The sequence below is a fragment of the Saccopteryx bilineata genome, chromosome 4 (assembly GCF_036850765.1).
Source record: "Saccopteryx bilineata isolate mSacBil1 chromosome 4, mSacBil1_pri_phased_curated, whole genome shotgun sequence".
NCBI classification, from domain to species: Eukaryota; Metazoa; Chordata; class Mammalia; order Chiroptera; family Emballonuridae; genus Saccopteryx; species Saccopteryx bilineata.
In genome coordinates this window covers 222,243,751-222,267,713 of record NC_089493.1, presented here as the reverse complement: position 1 = coordinate 222,267,713, position 23,963 = coordinate 222,243,751, and the positions used below count along the sequence as shown (strand labels likewise).

General features: G+C 36.5%; 1 protein-coding gene and 1 pseudogene across 1 annotated transcript in view; one reads left to right on the top strand and one right to left on the bottom strand.

Moving 5' to 3' along the window:
- The window catches only part of KIAA0825 (KIAA0825 ortholog), a 565,493-nt gene that overhangs the window by 255,095 nt on the left and 286,435 nt on the right, over positions 1-23,963 (top strand). Inside the window, exons 17-18 of the mRNA XM_066273833.1 lie at positions 15,702-16,110; positions 21,452-21,608. Of these exons, the coding sequence (XP_066129930.1) occupies positions 15,702-16,110; positions 21,452-21,608 (566 nt within the window). The remainder of the gene's footprint in view (positions 1-15,701; positions 16,111-21,451; positions 21,609-23,963) is intronic.
- Positions 3,879-4,034, bottom strand: LOC136336809 (U2 spliceosomal RNA; annotated as a pseudogene).

The following is a 23,963-nucleotide window of genomic DNA, read 5'->3' as shown; positions in this document are numbered from 1 at the left end:
CTTAAGGGAATTTCTGTGATGTTTAGTTTAATTATTCTTTTTTGAAGTTCTTCTTCTCAACCACCAATTATAATTTTTTAAAAATGTTTTTTAAGTAATTATTTTTGGGTGACACTGGTTAATATAATTATACAGGTTTCAGGTGCTCAATTCTACAGCACATCTCTGTACCCCACATTGTGTGTTCATCCCATAACTTTCTTTCCTGTTGTTAACATGCCTATCTTTGTGGCTTTTAAGTCAAAAATAGCACTCTATTTAATACCCACATATTTTTCTGACAGGGCATATTTCCTCTAATACCTATGGTTCTGAACTTAGTGTGTTGCTACTATTCATGGCATTGCATCTACCAAATGTAATATTTAAAAACCATTAACTACTGACATTATTCATTTACTTCATTAATCATGTCCTGCTTTTTTAAATTGTTTATTTCTACCTAGATATTTCTACTTCTTGTTCATGTTAGTATTCACATATTACATGATTTTGACTAATTTCCTTTAAGTCTAATTTCATTCAAAGGAAATTCACAAGATTCCTTTGAATGCATATTATGTATCTGTCTATATTCATGAAACATCTTTAGGATTTAAAAAATTTAACTTTTCCTTTCTATATTCATCTTTTTTGACAATTTTTAAGACATTTATTAACAGGTGCTTGTACTTTATTGATTTTATTTTTAAAAATCTAGTTGTAAACTTTTATTATAATTAAAATAATATTCCTAGACCAGAAACAATTTTAAAACCTTTAAAGGTGTATTGAGAATAATACAGGCTTTAAAATAAACACATGTTTGCCATTATCAAAAAGAGACAGCTTAGGTAAAAATAAAACCCTGTGCCACACAGATAATGCTGGTAGTTATCTGGTCAACAGACAAAAAGTAAGCACTTGAGGTCTTCCACTCCAAACTTCTGTTTATTTCTTGAACAAAAGAACAGCAATATATTCATCTTCTAAGAAACTGTCAACAGTAAAATACTCTAGTTGAGCCCACTAAAATCAATTGAAGGGACTAGCCCAGGGGTTGGGAACCTTTTTGGCTCAGAGAGCCATAAACGCCACATATTTTAAAATGTAATTCCCTGAGAGCCATACAACGACCCATATACATTACACATTATCCAATAAAAATTTGATATTGTCCTGGAGGACAGCTGTGATTGGATCTAGCCACCCACAACCATGAACATGAGCGGTAGGAAATGAATGAATCGTAATACATAAGAATGTTTTATATTTTTAACGTTTGGTTTTTTTTTATTAACGATTTGTCTGTGAGCCAGATGCAGCCATCAATAGAGCCACATCTGGCTCACGAGCCATAGGTTCCCCACCTCTGGACTAGCCTTTCATTCTTCTTCATGAAGATCCTAAATAATGTGGCTCTACTCAACAACCTATATTACAAACTCAAATAAATGATCTATGACCTTTCACAGTAATGTGTTAACTCTGTGCAAGCCCTATTAAACTGCCTTTGAATCAAATTAAACCATTTAATTGAAATTGGAGAGTGTCAGCTTTTTGTTACTTAAATTCTTTCTTTCTGAATTGAAGCCATCATTCTTCATTCTAGCTTTTGGATAGTTCATAGATATTGAGCAATTCAGAAGGATAATCTATAGTTAACATATCACCTTACAGGAGTAGTCCTGTTTTGATTGTGGCTTTCAAGTCATTCTTGAAAGGCAGAAACCGCTGAAAAAACCAAAAACAGGAGGCTAATGCATTCCAAAAGGGAAATTTATTTTGAAAGCACCTGGGTGCAAGTGGACTGAGACCAGCAAAGGGTGTCAGCGCCCAGCTGCGGGAGGGAGTGCTAGATACAGGGGTTACTGCAAGCATTTGCTGGCATGGGGTTGCCTCCACCTGAACATGCTTAGATTAGCATATCTTGGTTTGTTGCCTAGGTCAGTGGTCCCCAACCTTTTTTGGGCCACGGACCGGTTTAATGTCAGAAAATATTTTCACGGACTTGCCTTTAGGGTGGGATGGAAAAATGTATCACGTGACCAAGACAAGCATCAAAAGCGAGTCTTACACGAATGTAACAGAGGGAATCTGGTCATTTTTTAAAAATAAAACATCGTTCAGACTTAAATATAAATAAAACGGAAATAATGTAAGTTATTTATTCTTTCTCTGCAGATTGGTACCAAATGGCCCACGGACCAGTACCGGCCCAGGGGTTGGGGACCACTGGCCTAGGTCACAAACTGTCTCCCTTTCCCAACCCTCAAGTCCCTCTGAATGGCCTTGTCCCAAGGACATTTCTCAGAACCTCCCAGGGTGGGGGGAGTTGCTTAAGGGGAGGGGGAGGTCAAGTGAGGAAGATGCTTACTGAAGAAGTTGCCCTAGTGGGAGCCAGGTGAGAGTAATTTGAGTTTTAAAGGGGCTCTGGATTTAAGGGAGCCAGCTAAAACCTAACAGTTCTATGCAGAAACAATTTTGCTTTCTAAAAGCATTTTGGAATTCTTCCGTAACATTTCATAACATTTGGAGCCTCCAGTTCCAAAAATATTTACTTTGTAGATACTGTCTTATGGTTTTCCTTACTAGATAATCTTTATAATATTATCACTAAGAGTAGAAATACAACATTTCCACAATAGATAGCCATGAAGGGGTGCCAAGTCACATAATTATATAAAAGTAGGTTGATAAAGGAGAAAAGTGATTTTATAAAGCATTTTGTGCATTCCTGGTGGGTATGATATGACAATAGGAGGATGCCATTGTTCGTCATTTCTGCTCAACCTTTATTTTTACTACTACAGCATACGAGAAACATCATACTTACATGCCAGATATTGTCCCTTATTCTTTCAATAAATATTTACTAAGTGAATTATTACTACCTACCAGTCATGGGATTGAGGTCAGATATAAACTATTAATAAGGTACCTCCTCTTGGTGCTTGAAGAGAATTCTGTTTTCAATTGGATACAAACACTCAGGGGATGTACAAGACAATTCTTTGGTATGTGAACATTGAAAGAAAGAAATTAAACATTATTAAAATGTCATATAGAGATTGTCACTGGCATTCTCCCTTGGTTGTATGTGAGACAGTCATGTGTTGGGGGCAATATTGTTGGGTAGGAGATAGACAGGGTAACTCACTCTTTCATTAGCTTTTAGCATACGATAATGAATTAAGCGTATCCAGCAAATCAACTACATTTTAAAACTAATACTAGGAATACAAGAAAGAGCAAATGACAAAGTGAAAAAGTTCACTGTTATTTCTATTTCTAAAAAGAGTTCCTTCTTAGCCATATTATAAGGAAAAACAATAATAATCTGATCAGATGTGACCAAAAAAAAAAAAGAATAGAAATGGAAATGTGTGAAAAAATCATTTGAACTCTGGCTTCATATCCTTTATAAAACGAGTCCTTCCTAAGTGAGTATTGTGCCTTGAGATATTAGCTAAAAATAGTTTAAAGTCGTCTTGATTAGCAAAAGATTTCAAAACCAAGCATTCCAAAAATGAAGACAAACCTCTGTAATCTCTTCCAGCAGTGTTTTAAGTCAGGTGTATTTAATTCATTATTTTGCAGAATTTGTGGAAATAATGATAAGTGTTTAGAGATCTTTTCTGAAGATTGTGACTTATTAAAAGACAAATAGTTACTAGCTTAAGAGGGAGCATTTGCTCTTCCTGACACAGTAAAAATGACAACATGTAAAACACTATGGTGACAAACGGAAATGCACATCCTTATTTCTTTGTCAGCAAATACTGTTACCTAGAAAGCACCAAAGCTTTAAAGAAATAAATATTACTATAAATTATACAAAGTAGATCTGTGGAAGAGTTGAATGAAAGGTCAGCTATTTCCTATATAGATCAGCTTAGGTATTTGCTCCCTTATTTCAGAGAGTGAAAACAAAAACAACCAGTTGTTTTGTTTCTTTGACAACAAATAAATGAAAGATATACTGGAGAATATATTCTTTCTTAGCAGTAAATAACTTTTTACACTTGATCTTAGCCAAAAGGCCAAGAAGCAATAGTAAATAACTTTTTTTTTTTGCATTTTTCCGAAGTTGGAAGCGGGGAGACAGACAGACTCCCGCATGCGCCCGACCGGGATCCACCCGGCATGCCCACCAGGGGGCGATGCTCTGCCCATCTAGGGCTTAGCTCTGTTGCATCCAGAGCCATCTTGAGGCAGAGGCCACAGAGCCATCCCCAGCGTCCGGGCCATCTTTGCTCCAGTGGAGCCTTGGCTGTGGGAGGGGAAGAGAGAGACAGAGAGGAAGGAGAGGGGGAGGGGTGGAGAAGCAGATGGGCGCCTCTCCTGTGTGCCCTGGCCAGAATTGAACCCGGGACTTCTGCACACCAGGCCAACGCTCTACCACTGAGCCAACCAGCCAGGGCCGATAGTAAATAACTTTTTAAATAAAAAAGAATGCTTTATGGGAAAACTGCTGGAGTAACTGTTTTAACTGAAACTGGATTCTGGAGGGGAAACAGAAGTAGCACCACAAGGTAAATGTATTCATGGCATTGTCCACATGCAGATTGCTGAGAAAGAAATCTATGGCAAAAATACACAAAGTGCTATCAGAAGTCACTAAGGTAATTTATTTTATAAAAACCAGAAATAGTCACTTTATGAAAACCACTATCACCTATAAAATATTATAGCTACACACATAAGAACTTAAAAATAGTATGTTTTAACATGATTAAAATATTCCAAATAAAAAATTAAGTGATTCTTGAACATTTTGCTTAAAAATATTTTTCAGTGTGTTTGCAAGATCAACGAATTGACATCCTGAATGACAAATACTTATGAGTCACCTTTCAGCAACAGCCTTTGCCTGTTTGGTGGCTGCGATTGAAAGCAAGGATCGTGCTTTCTCAGGGCAGTTATCGGTACACTTGTTCCATGTGCATCTATGCATGTCTGTGCAGTTCCTTTCCCCATGACAGCCGTTAACACCAAGTATGGAAACAAACCACACTTAGAACCTGACCTTTGAATCACTGTTTAATAGAGTAGTAAGCCCAAATTTTAAAAGTAATGAAGCATATTAAATCTTATTATTCTTACTCAGTACATTATTATTGACATTTTATACTATTAATAAACTAAATTTTTAATTAATTTTAAGAAATTATTTTGTCTTTACCTCATTCTGTATAAATTTCCATTTTGCATGTTTTATAACCCACAAAATATATTATAAAATGTTATAGTCAAGAGTACATGCATAAGAAGGAAGAAATTATAAATACATAAATATATATATATCCTACTGCATTTATTCTAAGATTTTTTTTCACACTTTATCAGCTGTGAAACTGGGATGGCTCTTACAATGTATTTCAAGTATATGGCTTTGATAGAAGTCAGGCAATTTTAGTAAAGACAAAAAAGTAAGTGTGTAGCATTCTTTTTTTTTGAATTTTTCTGAAGCTGGAAATGGGGAGAGACAGTCAGACAGACTCCCGCATGCGCCCACCAGGGGCGACGCTCTGCCCACCAGGGGGCAATGCTCTGCCCCTCCGGGGCGTCGCTCTGCCGCAACCAGAGCCACTCTAGCGCCTGGGGCAGAGGCCAAGGAGCCATACACAGCGCCCGGGCCATCTTTGCTCCAATGGAGCCTTGGCTGCGGGAGGGGAAGAGAGAGAGAGGAAGGGGGGGGGTGGAGAAGCAAATGGATGCTTCTCCTATGTACCCTGGCCAGGAATCGAACCCGGGTTCCCCGCACGCCAGGCCGACACTCTTCCACTGAGCCAACCAGCCAGGGCCGTGTGTAGCATTCTTAAAAGATCCCTCCCTGGTGTGTTGTTAACATCATCACAGACTTACAGTCACTGTGATTAGTAGAATGGATTTATTACTACCTAAAATAAAGAGAATATAACATATAATCTTTGAACTCAAATACCTGACGGTACAAGGGGGAGTATGAGACACAGGCACATAAGAAGCATTTAAGGCTATTTGGGTTTTTTTAAGGTTCCATACAAACCTAGTAACTTTTTGCTCTATTTCTTTAAAAAATGACATTAGGATTTTGATGGGGATTGCATAAAATCTGTATACAGTGGTCCCTCTTCTATCGCAGGGGTTAGATCCAGAACCCCCGGTGATAGGCAAAAATCTGTGAAGTATCAACCTTATATTTATTTTATTATTTATATATATTTTAAGGCTTTTATAAACTCTTGCCACACACTTATAAACCTATTCAATTTTTTAGCCTAGAAAGTGCTTATTTTACCACAAAAATAATTAAAATAATAAATATATAAAAATACTTATATACTACAAACTCCTGAGATATAGCAAAAAATCTGCAATACAAAATTAGATATATACAGTTTTAAAATCGACGATACAGTGAGACTGTGAAAAGTGAACCACAATATGGCAAGGAGTGACTGTATTGCTTTCGGTGATATGGCCATTTTAACTATGATGATTCTTCCAGTTGATGAACATGGAATATTTTTCCATTTCATTGTCTTTTTCAATTTTTTTCAATAATGTTTTTTGGGTTTTTTTAGTTTTGGATGCTTTTTTTAATCTTACTTTTATTAATTTTAATGCAGTGACATTGATAAATCAGGGTACATATGTTCCGAGCAAACATCTCCAGATTATTTTGACATTTAAAAAAAATATATTTTTAAGACTTTATTCATTTTTGAGAGAAAGAAGGTGGGAGGAGCAGGAAGCACCAACTCCCACATGAGCCTTGACCAGGCAAGCCCAGGGTTTTGAACCGGCAACCACAGCGTTCCATGTTGACGCTTTATCCACTGCGCCACCACAGGTCAGGTGATTATTTTGACATTTGATTATGCTGCATACTCCTCACCCAAAGTCAAATTGTCTTCTGTCACCTTCTATCTGGTTTTCTTTGTGCCCCTCCCCTCCCCCACCACCCTCTCTCTCCTTCCTCGCCCCCTCCCCACCCCCGCACCCCACCCCCTGTTACCATCTCATTCTTCTCCATGTCTCTGAGTCTCATTTTTTTTTTTTTTTTGTATTTTTCTGAAATTGGAAACAGGGAAGCAGTCAGACAGACTCCCGCATGTGCCCAACCGGGATCCACCCGGCATACCCACCAGGGGGTGATGCTCTGCCCTTCTGGGGCATTGCTCTGTTGCAACCAGGGCCATTCTAACACCTGAGGCAGAGGCCATGGAGCCATCCTTAGCACCCGGGCCAACTTTGCTCCAATGGAGCCTTGGCTGCAGGAGGGGAAGAGAGAGACAGAGAGGAAGGAGAGGGAGAGGGGTGGAGAAGCAGATGGGTGCCTCTCCTGTGTGCCCTGACTGGGAATCAAAGCCGGGACTCCTGTACACCAGGCTGATGCTCTACCACTGAGCTAACCGGCCAGGGCCCTGAGTCTCATTTTTATGTCCCATCTGTGTATGGGTTCATATAATTCTTAGTTTTTTTCTGATTTGCTTATTTCACTTTGTATAATGTTATCAAGGTCCATCTATGTTATTGTAAATGATCCGATATCATCATTTCTTATGGCTGAATAGTATTACATAGTATACATGTACCAAAGCTTTTTAATTCACTCGTCCTCTGACGAACACTTGGGCTGTTTCCAGATCTTCACTATTGTGAACAATGCTGCCATAAACATGGGGGTGCATGTCTCTTCTGGAATAGTTCTATGGTGTTCTTGGGGTATATTCCTAAAAGTGGGACAGCTGGGTTAAAAGGCAGTTCGATTTTCATTTTTCTGAGGAATCTCCATACTGTTTTCCACAGAAGCTGCGCAAGTCTGCATTCCCACCAGCAGTGCAGGAGGGTTCCCTTTTCTCCACATCCTCGCCAGCACTTATTCTGTGTTGTTTTGTTGATGAGCGCCATTCTGACAGGTGTGAGGTTATATCCAGCATCATTCATGATCAAAACTTTCAACAAAGTGGGAATACAGGGAACATACCTCAACATGATAAAGGCCATTTATGACAAACCCGCAGCCAACATACTCAATCGGCAAAAATTAAAAGCAATCCCCTTAAGATCAGGAACAAGGCAGGGGTTCCCCCTTTCACCACTCTTATTCAACATAGTCCTGGAAGTCCTAGCCACAGCAATCAGACAACAAGAAGAAATAAAAGGCATTCAAGTTGGAAAAGAAGAAGTAAAGCTATTATTATTTGCATTATTCAATAGATACTTTTTCTGCATCTATTGAAATTATCATTGTGGTTTTAATTTGCATTTCTCTAATGATTAGTGATGTTGAGCATTTTTTTCATATGCCTATTGGCCATCTGTATGTCCTCTTTGGAGAAGTGTCTATTCATTTCTTTTGCCCTTTTTTTATTGGATTGTGTTTCTGGTGTTGAGATTTAGAAGTTCTTTATAAATTTTGGTTATTAACCCCTTATCAGATGTACTGTCAAATATGTTCTATCATTGTGTAGTTTGTCTTTTTATTCTGTTCTTATTGTCTTTGGCTGTGCAAAAGCTTTTTAGTTTGATATAGTCCCATTTGTTTATCCTGTCTTTTATTTCACTTGCCCGTGGAGATAAATCAGCAAATATATCGCTGCAAGAGATGTTGGAGAGCTTACTGCCTATGTTTTCTTCTAAGATGCTTATGATTTCACGGCTTACATTTAAGTCTTTTATCCATTTTGAGTTTACTTTTGTGAGTGGTGTAAGCTGGTGGTCTAGTTTCATTTTTTTGCCGGTAGCTGTCCAGTTTTCCCAACATCATTTATTAAAAAGGCTGTCTTTACTCCATTGTATGCCCTTACCTCCTTTGTCAAATATCAGTTGTCCATAGAGCTGTGGATTTATTTCTATGTTCTCTGTTCTGTTCCATTGATCTATATGCCTATTCTTATGCCAGTACCACACTGTTTTGAGTACAATGGCCTCAAGTATAGCTTGATATCAGGAAGTGTGATACCTCCTCCTTTATTATTTTTTTTAAGATTGCTGAGGCTATTTGCGTTCTCTTTTGGTTCCATATAAATTTTTGGAATATGTGACCTATATTTTTAAAGTATGTCATTGGTATTTTAATTGGTATTGCATTGAATTTATAAATTGCTTTAGGTAATATAGACATTTAATGATGTTTATTCTTTCTATCCATGAACATGGTACATGCTTCCACTTGTTTACATCTTCCTTGATTTCTTTTATCAATGTTTTATAATTTTCCAAGTACAAGTCTTTAGTCTCCTTGGTTAAATGTACTCCTAGGTACTTTATTATTTGGTTGTAATAGTGAAGGGGATTGTTTCCTTAATTTCTCTTTCTGACTGTTCATTGTTGGTGTATAAAAATGCCTCTTATTTCTGAGTATTAATTTTATATCCTGCCACTTTGCTGAATTTATTTATCAGGTCCAGTAGTTTTTTGACTGAGATGTTTGGGTTTTCTATATATAATATCATATCATCTGCAAATAATGATAGCTTTACCTCTTCTTTTCCAACTTGAATGCCTTTTATTTCTTCTTCTTGTCTGATTGCTGTAGCTAGGACTTCCAGGACTATGTTGAATAAGAGTGGTGAAAGGGGGCACCCCTGCCTTGTTCCTGATCTTAAGGGGATTGCTTTTAATTTTTGCCCATTGAGTATGATGTTGGCTGTGGGTTTGTCATAGATGGCCTTTATCATGTTGAGGTATGTTCCCTGTATTCCCACTTTGTTGAGAGTTTTGACCATGAGTGGATGCTGGATTTTATCAAATGCTTTTTCTGCATCCATTGAAATTATCATGTGGTTTTTTTCTCCTTCCTTTTGTTTATGTGATGAATCATATTGATTGATTTGTGAATACTGTACCGGCCTTGCCTTCCCAGAATAAATCCCACTTGATCTTGGTGTATGATTTTTTTCCATATATTGTTGGATGTGGTTTGCTAATATTTTGTTGAGAATTTTAGCATCTATATTCATCAGGGATATTGGCATATAATTTTCTTTCTTCGTGTTGTCTTTGCCTGGTTTTGGAATCAGAATTATGCTTTCCTCATAAAAGGAGCTTGGAAGTCTTCTTCTTGAATATTTTGAAATAGCTTGAGAAGGATAGGAGTTAGTTCTTCTTTGAATATTTTGTAGAATTCACTTGTGAAGCCATCTGGCCCAGGACTTTTCTTTTTTGGGAGTTTTTTGATAACTGTTTTGATCTCATTTGGTGTAATTGGTCTGTTTAGGTTTTCTGATTCTTCCAGATTGATTTTTGGAAGATTGTATGTTTCAAGGAATTTGTCCATTTCATCTAGGTTGTCTAGTTTTTTGGCATACAGTTTTTCATAGTATTTTCTTACAATATTTTGTATTTCTGTTGTGTCAGTTGTTATTTCTCCATTCTCATTTCTAATTTTTTTCAATAATATTTTGTAGTTTTCAGTATATAGGTCTTTTACATTTTTTGTTAAATTTATTCCTAGATACTTTATTTTTCTGTTGTTGCAATTGTAAAGGAAATAGTTTTTTTTAGTTCATTTTCTGAAGGTTCATAATTGGCATATGGAAAAGCAGTAGACTTTTATATAGTGAATTTGTATCCTGTGACTTTACTGTATTGGTTTATTGTTTCTAATAATTTTTTGGTGGAGACTTTGGGGTTCTATACAGGATCATGTCATCTGCAATAAGTGATACCTTTATTCTTCTTTCCTGATATGAATGCCTTTTATTTCTTTCTTTTGCCTGATCACTGTGGCTAAAGCTTCCAGAACTATGTTGAATAAGAGTCCAGAGAGTGGGCAGCCTTGTCTCATTCCTGGTTTTAAGGAAAAAGCCTTCATTTTTCACCATTTAGTATGATATTACCTAGTGGTTTGTCATATATGGCCTTTATTATGTTGAGGTACTTTTCCTCTAATTTTTTTTTATTGAATGTTTTAAACATAAAGGGATGTTGTATTTTATCGAATGCCTTTTCTGCCTCTATTGATAGGATAATATTATTTTTCTCCTTTGTTTTTTTGATGTGACGTATTACATTGATCCATTTCCATATGTTGAACCATAATTGTACTCCTGGAGTAAATCCCACTTGACCATGATGTATTATTCTTTTAATGTGTTGTTGTATTCGACTTGCTAGTATTTTGTTTAGGATTTTTGCATCTGTATTCATTAGAGAAAATTGATCTGTAGTTTTCTTTTTTTGTGTTGTCCTTGCCAGATTTGGTATGAGAGTTATGTTGGCCTTATAAAATATGTTGAGGATTATTGCTTCTTCTTCTATTTTTTGAAAGACTTTGAGAAGGATAAATACCAAATATTCTTTGAATGTTTGGTTGAATTCACTAGTGTAGCCATCTGGTCCTGGACTTTTGTTTTTGGGGAGGTTTTTGATGGTTGTTTCGATTTGCTCCCTGCTTATGGGTCTATTTAGGGTTTCTACTTCTTCGTGACTCAGTCTAGGAAGATTGTATAGTTCTAGGAATTTATCCATTTCCTGTAGGTTATTAAATTTGGTGACATATAATCTTTCATAATATTCTACTATGATTTTTTGTATATCTATAAAGTCTGTGGTATTTTCTCCTTTTTTCATTTTGGATTTTGTTTATGAGTTCTTCCTCTTTTTTCCTTAGTGAATCTAGACAGTGGTTTGTCAATTCTATTAATCTCTTCAAAGAACCAGCTCCTTGTTGTACTAATTTTTTTTATAGTTTTTTGTTCTCTATTTCATTTTGTTAGGCTCTAATTTTTACTATTTTCTTTCTTCTGCTGACTTTGGGTTTCTTTGTTCTTCTTTTCTAGTTCCTTAAGGGGTGATGTGAGGTTGTTTACTTGGGATCTCTCTTGTTTCTTGATATAAGCCCATAATGATATAAACTTTCTTCTTATTACTGCTTTCACTGCATCACAGAAATTTTAATATGTCATGCTATCATTTTCATTAGTATTTATATATTTTTGATCTTCTTTTATTTCTTCTTTGTTCCAGTCATTTTTTATAAGTATGTTGCTTAATTACCACATTTTTATGGGTTTCTTTGCTTTATTTTTACAATTGAATCCTAATTTCAAAGCCTTATGGTGAGAAAATATGCTTGGTATAATTTCAGTATTCCTGAATTTGTTAATATTAGTTTTGTGGCCCAAATATGGTCTATCCTTGAGAATGTTCCATGCACACTAGAGAAGAATGTATAATCTGACATTTTGGGATGAAATGTCCTGTAAATGTATATTATGTCCATTCAATACTGTATGTCATTTAAGGCTGATATTTCTTTCTTGATTTTATTTTTGGATGATCTATCTAAAGCCATCAATGTAGTTCTGAGTAAAAAAAAATGAAGTTGGATGTATCACACTATTTAATTGAAATTATACTACAGAACCACAATCATCAAAACAGTATGATATTAGCAGAAAAACAGATATACAGACCAATGTAACAGAATCAAGAGCCCAGAATTAAAAGCACATATACATGAACAAATCATCTTTGACAAAGATCACACAATGGAGAAAAGAAAGCCTTTGCAATAAATGGCACTGGGAAAATTGGAAAGCCACATGCAAAAGAATAAAACTTGACTACAGTTTGTTCCTCTGCACAAAAATTAATTCAAAATGGATCAAAGACCTAAATATAAGATCTGAAACTTTAAATTACGTAGAAGAAAACATAGGTACTAAACTCATGGACCTTGGTCATAGAGAATAGTTTATGAATTTGACCCCAAAAGCAAGGGAAGTAAAGACAAAAATATATGAATGGGACTATAAAACTAAAAAGCTTTTGCACAGCAAAAAAACTAACAACTAAACAAATAGGCATCCAAATAAATGGGAGATGATATTGGCAAACAACAGCTCCAATAAGGGGTTAATATCCAAAATATACAGAGAACTCACAAAGCTCAGTAACAAACAAGCAAACAATCCAATTTAAAAATGAGAAGAGGACCTGAACAGACACTTCTCCCAAGAGGACATACAAATGGCCAGCAGATATATGAAAAGATGTTCATATTCACTAGCTATTTGAGAAATACAAATCAAAACTACAGTGAGAGAGCACCTCATACCTGTTAGATTGACTATTATTAACAAAACAGGTAATAATAAGTGTTGGGGAGGCTGTGGAGAAAAAAGAACCTTCATTGACTGCTGGTGGTAATGTAAACTGGTACAGCTATTATGGAAGAAATCATGGTGGTACCTCAAAAATTAATAATAGAACTACCATATGACCCAGCAATCCCACTACTGGGTATCTATCCCTAAAACTAAAAAATATTGGTACATAAGGATACATGCACCCCTATGTTCATTGCAGCATTATTCAAAGTAACCAAGACATGGAAACAACCAAAGTGCCCCTCAATAGAGGATTAGATAAAGAAGATGAGGTACATATATACAGTGGAATACTACTTAGGCATACGAAATGATGACATATTGCCTTTTCTGACAACGTGAATGAACCTTGAGAACATTATACTGAGTGAAATAAGTAAGTCAGAAAACGCTATGAACTGTATGATTTTTACACATAGGTGGGATATAAAACTGAGATTCATGGACATAGATAAAAGTGAAATGGTTACCAGCGAGTGGGGGAGTAAGAGAGGAGAAAGGATGTAAAGAGGAACAAATATAAGGTCAGGAAAATGATTTGACTTTGGATGATGGGCATACAACAAAATCAACTGTTCAAATGCTATAGAAATGTTTACCTGAAACCTATGTACTCTTATTGATCAATGTCACCCTGTTAACTTTAATTTTCTGAATAAAATTTGAAAAGAAAAAAGAAAATATATTTGAGAAACTATTTTTTACTAAGAACCTAACTAGGTCCTTTCACATTTAATTTATTTAGTACAGCCATCTTATAAAATCATTCAAATATATGTTGGACCTGTTTACAAACGTAAAAAGACTATTGCTAATTTTTAAAATGATTCTGAAGTTGTTATGAGTTTCTGAGAAATCACAGATTAGACATATGTTTTCCAAGTGCTTTGTACTTTTTTAGAGCAAATTGATTTCTTTGAATGTGGCAAATACTTTGAAAAATCTTTCATGTTGTTTTGTTATTTTTGTGCAGTAAAAACAGTAAATGTTTTACTGAAGAACTCAAAGCTATGTTCTTTTGATTTCTCGTTCAGTTCCAAGATTCTAATTAATTTACATACATAGTCGATTACAACACTGTGCCTAGCTTTGTGGGTTACTCAAGAAGCAATGAGGTTTTCTTCCATATTGTTGAGGAGCTTTTAATCTAATTGTAAAGACAGCTCATGAGGACATACATAACAATGTAACATAAACAATAATAGGTAATAATACAAAATATGGTACGATACGACACTTTTTGGACCTAATTATGACAATAGTCATATAGATATGTTCACATAAATTTATAGGAGGTGAGGACTTTGAAACAAGAACTGAACATGTGGGTGACCCATGAAAAGAGAGGGCACTCCATGTGAGAATGATGAGATAATCAGAAACCTAAAGAGGGCCAAACTATTTTGTGAGGAATACAGTGAACTTAGTTATACTGAGCTAATGATGACTAGCGCAAAGAAATGGAATACCTAACAGGGAGCTGAAGATTTAGGATTGCTACCCTCGAGAAAGGCCAAGACTGAGATTCTGGAATCATCTAGAAAATGATTCTTAACCAGGGAAGAGTTTACCTGAGGAGGCATTTGGCAATGCTAGATTGTTACAACTGAGGAGGGTGCTAGTGAGTAGAGGCCGGAGATCCGACTAACACATCCAGTAATGCTCAGGACAGCTCCTCATAACAAAAGACTATCTGGCCCAAAATGTCAGTAGTGCCAAAGTTGAGAAACCCTGAATTAGAGAGGGAGCGTCAGTATGTCCTTCAGGGCAATAACACTAAGCAAATGAGAGTGAGTAGAATTGTCAGTCGGTGGGTCTCGGACTACTTAGCAAATACCAAGTGGAAATAGCCTGGGGCACAAAGAAGCAAAGAAGAGTAATGGGTATTACCATGAAAGCTTGTTGACTCAATTATTTAACAAATATTTATTGAATGACTGTTATATATGAAGTACTAAGTGCTGGAATTCAGCAATGGCTTCATGGAGCTTATATCCCAGTGGAGGGTGACAGGTAATGAACAAATAAAGGAGATAGTTGTTGGCTGATCCAAGTACAGTACTATAATAAAAGCAACAAATTGGGGTCTACTGATAGGGAGGGACTTGAGCTAGGATAGGCAGGGCATAAAGAGATTGCTTTAGATGGGTTGGCGAGGGAAGGCTCTGTGAGGAAGTGACATTTGGGCTAAGAACTAAGAGAAGAGGAGCCAGTGCTGACAAAAGGTGGAGTGATTCTGATGTGGACTCTGAGGGAGCAGAAAAAAGGCTCACAGAGAGAAATCACAGAGAGGCCAAGCAGCGGTGCTTTGCATTTGTTAGTTGAGGACTTCTGGGCCTATTAAACCTGGAGTCTTAATAGATAAAAATATAAACAGTAATTCTGAATTTGCTAATCTTTATTTGTAGGAGAAAAAAATATGTTTGACATTTGGGAATTTTAGGCAGTACTACAGGGGACCCTAGTAGAGTTCTATCGGAATATGTCAAGAACTTGCTCTCCTCAACAATTTTCTCCACAGGAATTAGACATTCCTGCACAACACTCAAAACAGCACAGTGTGTTGGAACGCAGATGCTAATATTAATCATACCTTTTCTTTCTTTTCTTCCCCAGGCTTCACCAGGCTTGTTACTCAGGCAGTATCTATTGTAATCAGCAAGCTACCTACGGTGATTGCATGTTTGCCTCCCCCAATTAAGTACTTCTTTTTTCTGTCTGAGAGAAAAATGTCAAAAAACTTTGTTGACTTGAAGAAAGCTAGCCTGCTTGTCTGGAACTTGATTGTAATTATATGTCGGATATTTGAGGATGGAAACACTGTGGAACTTTTAACAGGTGCCTCCCTTGACAGATGGAGTAAAGAGAAACTTGGCTTAATCTGTGTGTGTTTGGAAAGTATCATGGGAGTGCAGACAAGTAGCCCTAATCACATGACCCAAAAGGTCATCCAGATCATTGAACAGCAAAAACCCAACTGGATTAAATGCCAATTGCTGAAAGCAAGGAAACTGAGCACCGAATGGTAAAGCAATGTTTTTCTTTCACTAAATTTCATCAGATACATGCCCAATAACAAAATTGCCAATAAACAGCAACAACAAAATACTGTCAGATAAGCAGCAGTGGTCATTTTGGTAACTTCATGGGAATTTTGATGAGTATCAAAGAAGATAAATATTGCATTAAAAACTGGATTGTTAGACATCCCTTGTCTTTTTACAATTCGAAACCCATTGATACACTGGAACATTACACTTGTTTAGTCACCATTTTAAGGCTTCTGATTAAAGGGTGGTAGCTAAACCCAGGAGAATTTGGTTTCACTCCTTTTCAGTGTGCAAACAGGTATCTAGTGCATTGCCTGGAGCGCCTTGTAAATGGACTGGGCATGGAGATTAAATTAAGAAGGAATTAATGGGTATGAAAGGCTTTTTATTGCTTTCTGTGTACCTGATTGTCAAAAAGGTACACATTTTTCATCTGGTAATGTAAGAATCCCAGAGGGCAACCGGGGCATATCACACTTGAGCTATAAACACACCCAGCTGTTTCTGTATGAAAATGTCAGCCTCCTCATAGGACTGTCACCAAGAGCTACATGATTTGTGGTATTGCAGAGATTTTTAAGGGTCCCTGATGAATTTAAATATGTACATAAAGTCCTCCTTTCTTAAAATTAGTCTTCAGTATAGAATTGCATGATATGGATAAAGGAATTATACAGTTCATATGGTCTGCAGATCACTAAGCCAGCCTTTGTTCTTTTCAACACAACTCACACACAGCGTCCCCGTTCTTTTAAAGCATACTCATGTTGCCAGCAGATACTATTATAAATTTCTTCCTAAAACGACTACAAGTTGTTAATTTTCCTAAAACATGGTAGTGATAAAGAGCTCAGGCTTTGGAATCAGTGGACAATGACAAGTCCCTTGTAAGTAGTTCATCTTGTGAAAATTACGGAATCTCTCAAAGCCTCATTTTCAGGAATGATGCCAACCCGATAGAGTTGTTTTGAGAAATTAAGAAACATTCATAAAATTCTTAGCAACAAACTTAAAACTGGTAAGCATTTGTTATTTATAAACTCTACTAAAATACATTGAACTCACTGGTTACTATTATAACAAATAGTCTTTACTGGTTTATATTAATCTGTAAGATGTTATATTAATCAAAATGGGGAAATGTCAGTAATCATGATTTTCCTGGTCTGGTCATACTGGTTTCTAGACATTTGCTCTAGGGCGTCCTGTGGGTAAAAATAACAATAGCAGTCAGGCAAAAAGCTCAGTAACATTGACACTGACCTTCTTAATCTTTACATTTGCACTAGATACCAATTTACAGGCTTTAATCCAATGATTTAAAGATTAGGGCCAGATGTTATTATCCATGGCAGTGGTTATGAAAGGGAGAAAATAAAGAAGAGTAAAAATAGCAGATCTAATTATAGTTATGAAGTTAAATTTATGATACTTGCTGATTTAGGATCCCCTCTAGCAATAAGATCAATTTAAAGTATGTCTCAGTTGTACACCTGGGGCCACATACAAGAAGCCATAAGTAAAATTATTTCCTTAAAAAGTGATCTAACTATTTTACAAACAGCATCAACACATCTGGCATCTCTTCTGTAGGGTGCTGTGTAGCTGATATGTGACTGATTAGCTATCTGTTGCAACATGCATCCAAATGACGAATTGCTGACTTTTAAAAATGTACAGCCCTTGAAGATTCAGAATATATATTTTGTAATTATGTAATTAGCTTTTTCTCAAATAAAATAATGCAGATTTTAAATAATTAGCTATTTCTCAAGATAAAAATGCAGATTTTAAAGTTATTTATTACATTTATTTTAAAAATAGTTCGATTTGACTTAATTTTCATTTACTTTAGGTGATCTCTTACAGGATTTGGTTGCTATAGGAATGTTTCTTCTTGACTTTGATTTTAAGTTGAGTATCTAGTATACAGGTGAACTTCCACCTCTACATGTTTCTCATAAATCGACAATCATTTATTTCATAGGTCATACCATGAGGAAACATCCTTTAAACAATGATGTCTATATATAGGTGGAAAGTTGCATTGGCTTTACCATAATTTTTTTTAAGTATGACAGTGGAAGCATTTAAACTAAAAGTTGTTCTGTTAAGAGAAATGAAGTCTTATTTTTCCATGAGGATTATCTTGGAACTACACAATATCAGTTAGCTCAATTTCTTCCATTTGCATCTAGATTTAACTTTGATTTTATGGAAATAGTGCAAATAAGTGCAGTGGAAGGTGGCAGCTGTAAGCACTGCTCATCTTACACCCTGCCTGAAAGCATTACTGTTCATTAAAATAACCTTCACTTCGTAGTAACAGTCAAGCTGTATACAGTCAACTTAGATTCTGGAGAACACATAGCCCAAAAAAGTAAAGAAATGTCTGTCTTTGCAAAGTAATTTGTCGAATTGAAGATTATTGTTTTTCATCATGGTGACCCTGACGTGGCTGGCTGGGTGCATATATAGATTAAGATTAATGCAGTTATTCCTTGGCTAAGGTCTGCCTCTTTCAGGGCACATTCTCCCTAATGACATGATTGATATGCAGTCCCAAATCCAGAGAGGAACTCATTAATCATAGCATTGACTGAATCCAATCATTTGCTTCACCTGCACAGTGATGGACAGGAAAGGATACAAGTCAGGGGCTGACACTGAAGCACTCCTTTGTCAGAAGGCCTCAACTTTTTCAATGTCAGCCTCTACAAAACCTGACAAGAAATTTTGCTTGCAACCTGTATGCAGCTTCAAATATTCACTGAGACCAGGTCTTTTGTTTGTTTAAAGATTTCCTCTAGCTAATGAAAATCTCTAAGAGTAAGATTTCCTTTATTTTTTAGTAAGGCTTAGATCATAAATTTTTTTTTTTGTTTTTTGTGTTTTTTTTTTTAAGAAGGATGTTTTGAAGCTACATGTGGAAGCAATATAAAAGTTAATGTCCAGCAGCTGGGTATCATTTGGTTCACTCTTCAGGTCAGAGGCACTGACTCTTAGCAGAACTAATTTTATAATCATGGCAAAATCTCAGTAATGAACTGAATATATAGCTGATTATACCACAGTAAATTTCATTTAGTCTGGGCAATAGTGCAAGACCCTGCTGTATGCCGGTGGCCGAGGCCAGGCAGGGCCACATTGGATTCGGGTAGACTGTAGAGGAACTGTGGAGCCAAAAAGCACTGGGCCATTGCCGTTTAACCCTCTGAGTAGTATGAACGTTCATGTACGTCTTCATGTCTCCTGACCATCCAGAGTACCATCGTACAAAAGTTTTTATTTTAAAAATGTGTAAGGAGCCTGACCAGGTGGTGGTGCAGTGGAGGACCCAGGTTTGAGATCCCGAGGTCACCAGCTTGAGCGTGGGCTCATCTGGTTTGAGCAAAGCTCAGCAGCTTGGGCCCAAGGTCACTGGCTTGGACAAGGGGTCAATTGGTCTGCTGTAGTCCCCCGGCCAAGGCACGTATGGAAGGCAATTGATGAACAGCTAAGATGCCACAATGAGGAATTGATGCTTCTCATCTCTCTCTCTCTCTCTCTCTCTCTCTTCCAGTCTGTCTGTCCCTATCTGTCTGTAACAAAAAAAAAATTTAATTAACTAAAAAATGTACAAGGCAACATTAAAAAAAAGGCAAATGTATGTTCTTCTGGTTTTCATAAATTGGTTATCAAACAAACATGATTTTAAGTTAATAAAACTGTAACAGGAACTAATTTTATTTTTTGAAAAACAACTCACGGGGGTCAGCGAGCATGAAAAATACTCACTACTAAGGGTTAATAGATTCTCGCAACAGTGAATGAGCAAACAGGCAGGGAAAACCTCTTCTCAGGATCCTCACAGTGGCAGGCAGGCAATCCACAATTCGCCATTTCAATCTGCCCTCCCTACCCGCCGTGAAGGCAAGCACCCATAGCCTTACATATAGCCTATGCACATGTGATGCTGCACGTTCTCATGCACTAATCAAGCAAAGTGCTTGCAGCTGGTAAACCAGCGAGTAAGCCTAACACAGCTGTTTTTCCAATACCTGCATTTTCTTAAGACTTTTTAGCCCTGCCCAGTTTGCTCAGTGGTAGAGCATTGGCCTGACATGTGGATGTCCTGGGTTTGATTCCCTGTCAGGGCACATAGCACCCCTCCCTCCTCACTGCTCTCTCTCTCTCTTTCTCTCTCTCTCTCTCTCTTTCTCTCTTTCCCTTCCTTCCTGCAGCCATGGCTCAATTGGGGCAAGTTGGCCCTGGGCACTGAGGATGGCTCCATGGCCTCCACCTCAGGTGCTAAGAACTCGGTTGCTGAACAACAGAGCAATGCCCCAGATGGGCAGAAAATTCCCCCCTTGTGGGGTTGCCCGGTGGATCTCAGGGCGCATGCGTGAGTCTGTCTCTGCCTTCCCTCCTTTCACTAAATTTAAAATAAGAAAAGAATATTTAGATCTCAAAGCCTAACATGATTCAAATAGCAATTGCAATGAGAAAATTAGTATCTAATATATGAAGTTGAATACCATGATTTATTTTGCACTTTTAGTTTGGGAACTTCTAAAAAATTACGCCATTCATTATTAGTATGTAAATAATGTTTAATGTCAATAAGAAGCATGTGAGTTCTTATAATAAAAGAAATACTTCCCAACTATAACTTGCACATTCCTGAGGCAGTGATAATAGACCCTTTTCCTGGAAGAATAATCAGGGTAGTGACTTTTACTAAGTATGGGTTTCCGAGAAGAAACAGGAGAAGGGAGATATATTCTTAAAAAGCAACAAGAGTCAAAAGGCCAATTTAAAGTACCCAGTGGTAAGCACACTGCCTATATTTAGCATAATAGGCTTCCCCTTTGACACTTTAATTAGTCTTTAATATGTTCTAAGACAGATATAAAGAAGAACCTACAAAGGACAGAATACCAAAGCTATTTCTGGCTTCAAAGATATTTTTTATTCTCAAAGAGAAAATACAAATTATTTCTTACATGTTCTTAAGAAGAATTGTTTTGTTTTCATCTCATGATTATGGCAATTTCAACAATTGCAGTAATGGGAAAATATTTTATAATAGGAATATAAATGCTATAAAGAAATATTTTAAAAGAAATGATTCAATTTTTTAAAAATGCTTTCAAGTGCTTAGTTCTAAGGCTGTCTTTATATGAGCAGCAGGTTTGGGAAGTCTTACCTATTTGAGCAGAGTCTATGAGTGCTTTGAATATGAAACTTGCGCTGGCTCTCCACACACAATCTCTGATTATTTTTCATCTTTACAATTCTTCATCACTGATATGTTTATGCTTTCTTTTTATATAGTGCATTTATGACAATAGAGGAAAGCACAGCGTTAGAAGGAGACACTGCTCTTGAACTCACTGAGCAGAAAATAAACATGATGGTCCTGGATATCTGCCACAAACCAGGTGGTAGCGAGTACCTGAGGCAAATTTATCACATCATGCGGCTCAATGAGGTAGGGAAAACGCCTTTTTACCAAGCAATTAGGTGTGTACTGGCCTGAGGCAGCGTCTGCTGGCAGCTAAGGGTTATTCAAGGAGGTGCTAATACTTCTTAAAGTCAATACCAAACTCAATATTGCATTATTAATAGAATCTATTCAGCCCCGGCTGTTCTGCAATTGTACAGCAGAAGCTTCACTGAAACAATGTACATTTTATTTATATGGTTTAAACAGTAACATGGCTCATAAACTCAGTTCAGTTCTGAATCTAATAGGCATAGTTTGGGAATTGTGTGTTTGTGACTGTAACGTTGTTAAAATCTTGTGTTTGTGAAGTGAAGAATTTTCTGGAGAGATTTAACTTCTGTAGACATCATACTTGTGTTGGTGAGGTGGAGATTTTTTATTCAATACATAATGAGAAAACTGCAAAAGAATATTGAGCCATATTCAGGAGCAACAAGCTTAACCCAAGAAAATTCATTAATGCACAGACACTGGTGAGAACCAATGTCATCCTTGTTTACCTCTCAGCTGGTTTAAGCCTCTGACATTTCATGTTTCAGGCTATGTTAACAAAAATGTGAAGAGCGGTATAGTTCAGTTATTTACTTAAAACAGTACAAGTTAGCTCATTTAATCAGATTTTAAATTTGATCATTTGTATCTGAATTAGAATGTGACATCTAATGTGAATAGGATTATGTTTATATTTGCAAACATATGAATGTATTTTGGGGAATAGTAAAAGTTGTATAAAATGAATAATGTGAAACTGTAGTGTTTATCTCAATGAGGTAGGCCTTAAAAACCGTAAGTTTCCAAGGAGTGAATAAAATTCTATCACAGCATTTTGTAACTGAGTTACATAAGTATTTTTCTGAAAGTTACTTCAACTAAATCTTGTTTCCTGCCTTTCCAATAGCTAATCAAGCAGTCAATAAACAGTGATATAAGAGTGTATATTCATTGATCACTTGGAAGGAACTAAGGAATTTATAGCTATGAAAAATGGTCCTGCCACTAAGGGACTAGAGATCAGTATGGAATTTTTACTAACTAATACAAACTACTTGCTCTTGCTAATGATCCTTTACAGCTTGTTTGAGGTTTCTATTTGGGAAACTTGGGAACTCTAACTCCTGGCCTTGGCTAACTGAAAGACCTCCATTTCTAAGTCATGGTCTTTATCAGCATGTCCTCCTGGCCACCCAAACTGGCCAAAATAACTGGTGATTACTGTGGAACAGATGTTGCAGTACAATTCACTCAGATCCTTAATGAAACGGTGTTGCAGTAGTTCTGAGGTCAGCAATGTTTGGTGTAGATTGGCAAACTGATAGACTAGTTTTCCTTTTAAAAGGTCCATAACACAAAAAAAATGAGTAATCAATAGTATGTAAAATCAACAAAGATTCAAAGACTGTTGTTCCTCATGGAACTCGTGGAACTGAGGCAGTTGTTTTGAACAGGTACACTTTAAGATCTAATATATATAAAATTCTTTACTGGGACACCGCCTCATTTTGATTACATAAGTTGAAAGTTATGGTATTTCTTTCATTATAATTCAGTGTACTTATTGTGATGGCAATGTCTATCAGATGGGATCAATGTCTAAGTCAGGGGTCGGGAACCTATGGCTTGCAAGCCAGATGTGGCTCTTTTGATGGCTGCATCAAAATATAGTCATGTATGAGGAAATCAGTGAGAAAGATTATTATCCAAAACAAAACAATTTTTTTAATGAAAGGAGGATTTTGTATTTCTTTTAAAATTTTACTTTCAGAAAACATAATTGAGAAAAACTTGTTTCTATTCAGAAATATAAATCTAGACATGAATTTATTTTCTAATAGTTATATCATTAGCTAATAATTTTAGTAAGAATCTGTGTGTCTATCATATAGTATAGAATTGATTTTTTATTGAGTTCATTGGGGTGACAGTAGTTAATAAAATTATACAAGTTTCAAATGCAAAATTCTGCAACATATCTGTATACTGCACTGTGCATTTACCACCCCAACTCAAACCTGTGTCCGTCCCCACATCCCCACTCCTCCTCCTCCCACCTGCAAACACCACGCTGCTGAGTCCTGTCTTTTCTTGCTCAATCCCTCCACTCACCCAGCACCCCCACTGCAGCTGTCAGACCACTCGCTGAGTCTGTCTCTGTTTTGCTTATTAATTCATTTTGTTCATTAGATTCCACATATAAGTTAAATTATATGATACTTATCTTTCTCTAACTGGCTTATTTCACTTAGCATAGTGCTTTCCACATCCATCCATGCTGTCTCAAAGGGTATGGTTTTCTTCTTTTTTATAGCTGAATTGTATTCCAATGTGCAAACGTACTACAGC